At 39.6% G+C, this 8,236-nt stretch overlaps 1 protein-coding gene across 1 annotated transcript in view; it reads right to left on the bottom strand.

The window, feature by feature from the left end:
• Positions 1 to 656: 656 nt before the first annotated feature.
• Positions 657 to 8,236, bottom strand: part of gabrg1 (gamma-aminobutyric acid type A receptor subunit gamma1) — a 50,257-nt gene continuing 42,677 nt past the window's right edge. The window contains exons 4-7 of the mRNA XM_038729420.1: positions 6,283 to 6,420; positions 5,678 to 5,830; positions 4,939 to 5,141; positions 657 to 4,842 (exon numbers count right to left, since the gene is read on the bottom strand). Coding sequence (XP_038585348.1) covers positions 4,561 to 4,842; positions 4,939 to 5,141; positions 5,678 to 5,830; positions 6,283 to 6,420 — 776 coding nt within the window. The 3' untranslated portion in view covers positions 657 to 4,560. The remainder of the gene's footprint in view (positions 4,843 to 4,938; positions 5,142 to 5,677; positions 5,831 to 6,282; positions 6,421 to 8,236) is intronic.

Below are 8,236 nucleotides of genomic sequence, written 5' to 3'. Positions count from 1 at the left end.
AAGAGGCTATTTGGTACTTCTGGAAATGATACACGTACCACAGAAATTACACGTAGGTGAAACTTAGTCCGGGGGCTGCTCTGTAGGGAACGCTAGCGTGCCATTTTGCCACTCCCATGTGCGAAACCCATAAAATACAAAATTTTTCGCCACTCCTGAATTTTGTGCAAAGTTTGTTGAGTTTTCGAGTAGGTTTAAGCCCCCAAAATTGAGGTTACTTTGCAGAAAAAAGTTTAAAGCTGCAAGCAGCGTTGGGCGGGCCCTCGCAGTTGTAGCGCGTTGCGGTGTGAGGTGGCCGCGTTGCATATTCTGGAGCTCTGCCAGTGCGGCTGTGAATTTGCTACGGGCTTCGGACGCTGCATGAAGGTGTTATACCTCACTTCCTGTGTCCTCTTTGTGGCGCTACATAGCACTTGGCGCTATGAATATAAATTAATATTGACATGTGGATGTCTTCGGGGTGGGACAGTTATCAAGCACGTAAAGTTTTGTTCAGATGTGAGCATGTACACTGAAGTTACAACAACTTCCTGTGTCCTGGCGAAGAGTTGATCTTTGACGCCACGGACACACCCATTGACAAAAATTCACAGATAGCACAACTTTTCATCATCAATGTCTTTAGAAGGAACAGCAGAAATTTGAAATTGATCCGACTAAATCCCTTAGAGGAGTTTGTTAAAGTACGGAGTGTGTAAATCATCCAAAAATTGCCATAAAATTGGTTGGTGTTGTGTTTGATTGGCATAGATATGTAAGTGTTAGGGGATTGGAATTGGGAGCAGTCAAGTCGTACTAGGAGGACCTTGAGTGTTTTTAGCATTTAGCTAGCTAGCTACCACTGTAAGTTGCATACCTAACACTCCCGTTTTCCCCAGGCTTCTCCTGGATTATACCGTTGTCTCCCGGTGTCCTCCCTTTTAAATATTTCCCTGTAAATCTCCCGTTTATTTATACCCGCTGTTTGCTACGTTCCCCTCAGTTAAAGCCGGTGGCAGCATATAGAACAGTTTGTTAACAGTTCAGGGAATTCAGCAGCACCTGCAAATAAAACAAGAAGAAGAAAAGTAGCGCGACGGGTTCAGGACGGATGATGCCTTGCTCAACAGTATTTTACAAGCATTTGCCCATAAAATTTTGTGCATGAATGGTTACGATTTTTGTTAGGATTTAGCATTAATAAATTACAGACCAATGTTTTTCTTGCACAAAAAAATTTACATAAAAGGGCAAGTTATTATTTTGGCCGGTGGATTTTTTCATCTACGTTAATTTTATCTAAGTTAATTTCATCTAAGTTAATTTCCACCACTGCTTGTGGGCTCCGTCAAAATATGTCTACTAAAATTCTTATTTTTGCCAATGACAGGCTCACATTGTTTTACAAGTGTCTGACAACATTATGGAAAGGATCCCTACACAGATATAGACCTTTTTAAAAGTGTAAGATCCTTTTTGTTTAACCACTTACAGTGACTATATCGCACTCATCAAAGCCACATGCTCGCTCAATACTGGATCAGTTTCAAAAAATGCTGTCCCAATTATGGAGTTACATAGCACAAAAACATGGGAAACAATAGGATCCAGGTTGAAAAACACCTAAGTTTAACTCCATCCTGCATACATGGTTGCAGGGGTGCTAGAGCAAATCCCAGCTGGCATCAGGCATTGTAGTTAATAGTTGCTCTTGACAATTGTCACTCTGACACTATGAAAATATTGTGTAGAGTAATTCTAAGATTATGTGGCTGGAAATGTTTCAGTATGCATTCATTTCTTCCACATAGTAAGTCATTTACATACAACAGAACCATATAAAACGAAAGTATTTTACGAACTGTATAGTACAGGACATTGTTATTTCAAACCTGTTCAGAAAGGAAATGTACTATTTAGAGATGAAGTGCTTTTGGGAGTGTATGAGCATTTGCCTGAACAGCGAATCAATGAAAATCACTTTTTGTAACTTCAGTATAAAATCTGGCTGCTGGAAAAACAGCATGGTTCATGACAATTCAGTGTTTGAAAGTGGTAACAAATCCATTCCATGCGATCTGAGCAGAGGCTGACCTAGTTTGACCTCACTAATAATAATGCTGCAAGGTGATTCCTAAAAAAATAGAACCCTATGAACAATGGAGTTGTTCAAATATACAAAGATATGCTCCCTGTTTGTAAAATAGGTACCAGTAGTGCCCCCAAAACCCCAAATTCCTGCAGAACTGATGATGCTTAACATTGCAAGTGATCTTTGAAATTCAAACATTACATCGTATGAGCTATTGGCCTCTCTAAGAAAATCAGGGGATATACCTTTTAGGAGAGGGAACACTTCTGTGCAGTATTACGAAGTGCAAAGCACGTCAACAATATCAGTGGTGGCAAAGAGTAAAGAAAAAGTTGGGCTATTTTTTAGGTTGCATGGCAATATCTCCTCTGTGTGGACTGGAGTTTTACATGTGCAAACATTTCTGAGGTAAGAGCTGCTATGGGTATTAGGGGTATGATGAGACAAGATTTTAACCCTATTTTTAATAAATCTTCAATGCTGAATTATATGAAAATTTTGAGCATTAAACAGTTAGTTTAATTTTAACTTTAAGTTGTTTTCTACACCAGTTTTATGGTGGAAATGTTTTTATTTATGTAAAAGGAAACACAATTCAGGTGGCAGGTGACGATTTAAAATCCAATGCAGTGCAGCTCTCCGACATTCTGTGCTGCTTTCAGATCTATTTCTCCTGTAGATCAGCTTTTCTCATGTAATATCATCCTGCTGAGTCAGCATACATGCAGATGATTTAGTCTTCCCTCTGTGTATTTTGTTTGGGGAATTAACCTCTTTCAATATGCATGTGGCACCTTTCTACTTCAAGTTAGAAACTCCTGGACTTTAATAGCACGTGTTTCAGAAGGTTTTTTGCTCATGTTCAAAACTTTCTGCACATTTAGAATCTCACCCTCATCTCTGTGTTCTCGGACATGTCCAGAAAAAAGTTGTAATATTACGAGACTAACTGTGAGTGGGCAGAAATCTCACCACAAATCTCCACACATCTTAACTTCAGCAGCTCTGATAAAGTGCAGTTCACAGTCCCAAACAGAGCAAAGCTGCACCTCAGTTTTTAGATGTTTATAATGCTACTATACCAGTTAGTTACCACTCGTCACAACTGTCTGGACTCACAGTACAAAAGTGGGTTCACTTGATTACTACCACGGTGTACGCCTGGTGTCGCATCAGCTGGGAGAAGTTGATCAGTTCCACAAGTCGACGTTATACATTTGTTTTTACTGCATTGATTGATGTGTGGCATAAGAGCGTGTGGAAAATGTCATGACCTGACGGGAAATCTTGTACCGTTTAATCCCGCGAGATGTCCTTGGAATCATTATTGAATCTAATGAAGTTTAAAGCAACATGATGTAGTGAATTATCTTGAAATAACTATCTTCATGGTACACTGACTGACTAATGGGGTGAATGAAGTCCCTGTCATTGTCACTCTGGTCCTGGAGAATCTGGTATTGCTCTATGTAGCATTGGAATCCTGGGCTGGAAACTTTCGCAACGACATAATGCTTTACATCACAATGTCAAACACCAGACTCTTCAGTAAGCTAGCTACAAGAAGAAGCAAGAAGTACATAATGTACAATGAAAGCTCTTTGGAAGAAGCTAGCTAGTCAGTGGAAGCAAGGGAGAGAAAAAGAGAATGAACAAGCAAGAGGCTGCCAGACGTTGGCGAGAGCTTTGTAAAATAAAAGGCTGCAGGAGACATGCCGAGCTGGCCTTCTTTCTGTTGGACTAGTCAGTAATATTGCTGTGTTATCGCACTTGTTTGATGTTTGGCTGTTGGCAAAGTTGTTGACTTGCTAGTTTTTGATCATAAATAATATAATCACAACAATTGCACATGTACAGCTGTCCTTATTTACCACAGCATTTAATTACACACGGTAGGGTTGCCAAATCACACGAAATTTTACATAATGTTACTTTAAATTCCAACATTTGCAACATAATTTTAGCTAACTAAATCTTTTCTACGTTGCATCTATGCGCAAATCCAAAACGGCAGAGGTTTATTTATATTTTTGACTCTGTTTTGATATTTTTTGTGTACATGTAGGAATTTTGTGGGTCATAAAATGGGCTCAATTCCCCTGCAATGTTATTAATTAATTATAATATCCACTACAAATTTCACAGAAATTCATTGTTATCTTTTAGATGCATTGTGCAGAAATATTTAGATTAAAGGTCAGGGGGTCACCATAATCATTAGTAATTATCCATACTGGTTTTCATAGCATATTAGCCAGTAGTTATGGACCTATCTTGCTCTGACAGATTGAGGACCAGACTGACAGACCTCAGTCATGTGCCATGCCTCATCACTAGTGCGGGGAACAACAAGGCACTATCATTAATAATTTGTCTCTAGATTTTTTTGCCAAAGATAGTAGCTGTTATTTTTTCTACAAGAGCAGCTCTGCTTCTGTGAAATGCTTGTAGGTATTAAACTCCAGTCGTCCTATTTTGAGGTACTGGTTTTATAGATACAGATAACCTATCCAATAAACCAGATTGAAAAGGCCAAAAGCAGTGGGGAAGAATATTCGTGAGTAAGAATCAATCTTGGAAACCCGCACGTGCATCCTATTTTCACGCCAGGCACCTGAGCGGCAGTCATCAAAGCAGCAGAAGAAGCTGGTGCAGTCTTTTCCATCCAAACACTCGAAAGCATAGTCACTATCCTCGTGATAGGGCACAATAGTGTTCATTTGCAGTAGGGACGTGCCAGGTCGGATATTCACCATGCTGGATGCTTTCTGCTGTGAATGAAAACACACACAGGTATTTCAGTATGTTACTATAACATTCAGTGTGTTCAAAAGAAAAAAAGAAGAAAGAAAATGAGTGTTAGGTACCTGTATGGTATTGTTGGCTTTAGCATTTTTGGTCTGTCTGTTGCTAGTGAAGTAGTGCAGAGTACCGTACTCCATGAGGGCAGCAAAGGTGAAGATAAAGCAGACAGAGACAAACAGGTCCATGGCAGTAACATAGGAAACCTTGGGCAGGGACTTCCTGGAAATGGTGCTTAGAGTGGTCATGGTGAGCACTGTGGTGATACCTAAATGGATTGTCACAGAGACAAGTTCCTCAGTGGAATATCAAATACCCTTTTCTCTACATTAATTTTAATGCTTGTGTCCTTCTTGATGAATTTGGCTGCCAAAGCAAAAATCAGTGAAATATCATAGCAGTGAGCAGTATTTTGACTCAGTGTTCAGTCTTGTCTTGTTCGTTTGGCATAGAACAACTGAGTTGGTGTGGGCACTGGGCAGTTACAGGGCTCCACCTCAAAAGACTTCTGGATATTGAGGTCCTAAAGTCTCAATTACCTTTCAGGGGATTGAAATCATTATGTGAAACTTATAAAGTGCAACTTTAAAGCCCCTACCAACTAACATAACAATACCCACTTCAAACCAGTCATCACAGGGGAAAAAGGAAAAGCAATCAGAAGCTGATAGAGAAAATACAATTTCAGGGCCTTTAAAGCCTCAATTTCCTCATTATGTTAATAAGTACAGTAGAGTGGCCAGTGCCCAACAAATTTACACTCTGACTCAGTTTAACTGTGTATAAAATGAAACCATTTCACACCCAGAGATGTGCGGGCTGGGACGGCATCCTTGTTGATCCAAAAGGAGACCCAGGACAAGACTACGATCATACTGCAGGGAATGTATGTCTGGATGGTGAAGTAGCCCATTCTCCGACTCAGGTCAAAAAAGATTGTCATGATAACATATTCACCTGAAAGTTTAACAATAAGGTAGATAGAGAAGTAAAACATTAATATGTCTTGGAGGAAAGTGAGATGTTCAAAGACATAGGTAATCAGGGTAAAATAGAGAACAGATGGGACGTATATATGTAACCCATTGGAGGTTACCAATTTTATGACTGGGGAAGTATGCGTCCTGAAATTAGTACATACAGAGTTTCTATTTACACATTATTTCAAAATAAAGTCCCTACTTCCATGAATCACTAAAATAAATGTACAGATGAGAAGCCCCCACACATTCATAGGATTGGTATGATCATGGTAACACGAATGCAGCAGAAGAATAAATTGAATCTATGTGGTAATGTTGAGCCACACTCTTCCCTAAAACTAATTCAAATTCTAAATTTTTTAATATCAGTGCCTCTTGTAAAACTGGAAACTGGCAGCATGTAAGAACTTGGCCATCATCTCTCACCGGACTGGGTGTGTGCCACATCAGAGGTGTTCCTCAATCCTACAAAGGCAAACTGGTAGAGCCTCCAGTACCGCTGGTCTGCCACCTCCACTGCCCGTCTCTGCCACCGGTAGAGGATTTCATTCTTGGGATAACCATCTACAGAACAGACACAATAGATCAATTATAAGCCTTTACTGATGCCTATACTATCCAACAGGAAGCTCAAATCTATCATTCGGTGTATTGTATGTACTGTATCACAAGGGAACATTGCGACAAGGCAAAGGGTAGCATTCAAGATGGAACTGACCTGCCCAGTCTCATGAAATTTCTTCAAATGAGCAAGATGTCTTTAAAGTACAGTACAGTATGGGTTAGTTAAACGTGAGGTTTAGTAGACATTCCTGTAATAGTCAGTATTGGGTTGTTTGTGCAGTTGTGAACTAGTGCTCACTCCCAGGCAATAAACAGTGTGTTCAATCCCTTCTTCAATATATATTGAAGAAGGGAAGAAATTCCCTATGTCGTTAATACATTTTTAGTGAAGTTTGTTTATTGATGCAGTATTGTATTTGACATTAGCTTGTATTGCTTCTAAATTGGATTATTTTATACAAACAAGGCTCATGTTTGGAATGGTTTGAAATTATTCTAAACTCTCATTGAAACATGACACAGAGAATATAGACTATGACTAATACATATATATTACAACTTGTAAATACAAAACAGGATCTTCAAATATATATACATATATATATTATATAATTTTAATTTAAATGTACTGCTATATAAACACAAAAGTGCAATAACATGTGGTTTGCAAACACTTTATACAAATAGGGTGCTTTTTCACTGCAGTATTCCCATTACACAGTAGCAATAAAATATTTCTTGTTAAAGCTTGTTGTTGAAACAAGTTACCATCAAAGTCTAATGATCAGGGAGCAGCAGAAACAGTCTGTTTAGTAGGGTTGGAACGATTTCTACAAAACTACATTGAAACATCGGGATGGACGACGGCATTTGTGGGGGTTGTAGCGGGATCGGTGTGTGTTCACTCGCACAGACTTCACTCGGTTAAAAACTTTTATTTTTTTATTTTACAAACACAGACCAGGTAACGTTAAAGCAGCATTGAACACAGGGTGCAGATGTTGGTTTCAGCTGTTTGAATTGTTTGATAAGCTGCGTCATTAACAAGCAAGCGGCTCACCTGGTGCCGTGATAACGGATCGAGGGTGGAAAAAGATGACAGTGTAGTCTGCTGAAGCCTCCCTCTACTGCTTTTTTGGGTGGGTGATTTGCAGGCTGATCAACCTCCCACCCCTCCTGTGACCCATGGTTTGACTGTATGTGTATTCAGAGCCAGTGAGCAAGGGACTTTCAAACTAATAATAATAAAATAAAAACTGCATTAATGTGTGATAAAATTATTGTCGGCGAGAATTAATTAATGGCGGGTTGGTACTAGCAAACCGGTACTAGCCAACCCGGTACTAGCCTTCAGAACTAATTCTTTGTGGCATATTCTCAACAAGGTGTTGGAAACATTCCTCAGAGACTTTGGTCCATATTCACATGATAGCATCACAAAGTTGCTGCAGGTTTGTCAGCTGCACATCCATGATGCCAATCTCCCGTTCCACCACATCCCAAAGGTGCTCTATTGGATTGAGATCTGGTGACTGTGGAGGCCACTGGAGTACAGATGAACTCATTGTCATGTTCAAGAAACCAGTTTGAGATGGTTTGAGCTTTGAGACATGGTACATTATCTTGCTGGAATTAGTAGCCATCAGAAGATAGATACATTGTGGTCATAAAGGGATGGACATTGTCAGCAACAATACTCAGATAGCATTTAAAAAATGCTCATTTGGTACTAAGGGTCCCAAAGTGTGCCAAGAAAATATCCCCCACACCATCACACCACCACCAGCCTGAACCGTTGATACAAGGCAGGATGGAT

This window comes from Micropterus salmoides, unplaced genomic scaffold (genome assembly GCF_014851395.1).
Source record: "Micropterus salmoides isolate LMB-PRFRI ecotype aquatic unplaced genomic scaffold, ASM1485139v1 Ms_hic_scaffold_19, whole genome shotgun sequence".
Lineage (NCBI taxonomy): Eukaryota > Metazoa > Chordata > Actinopteri > Centrarchiformes > Centrarchidae > Micropterus > Micropterus salmoides.
Note: the sequence above shows the minus strand (reverse complement) of the source record. Positions and strands in the feature narration are given on the sequence as shown.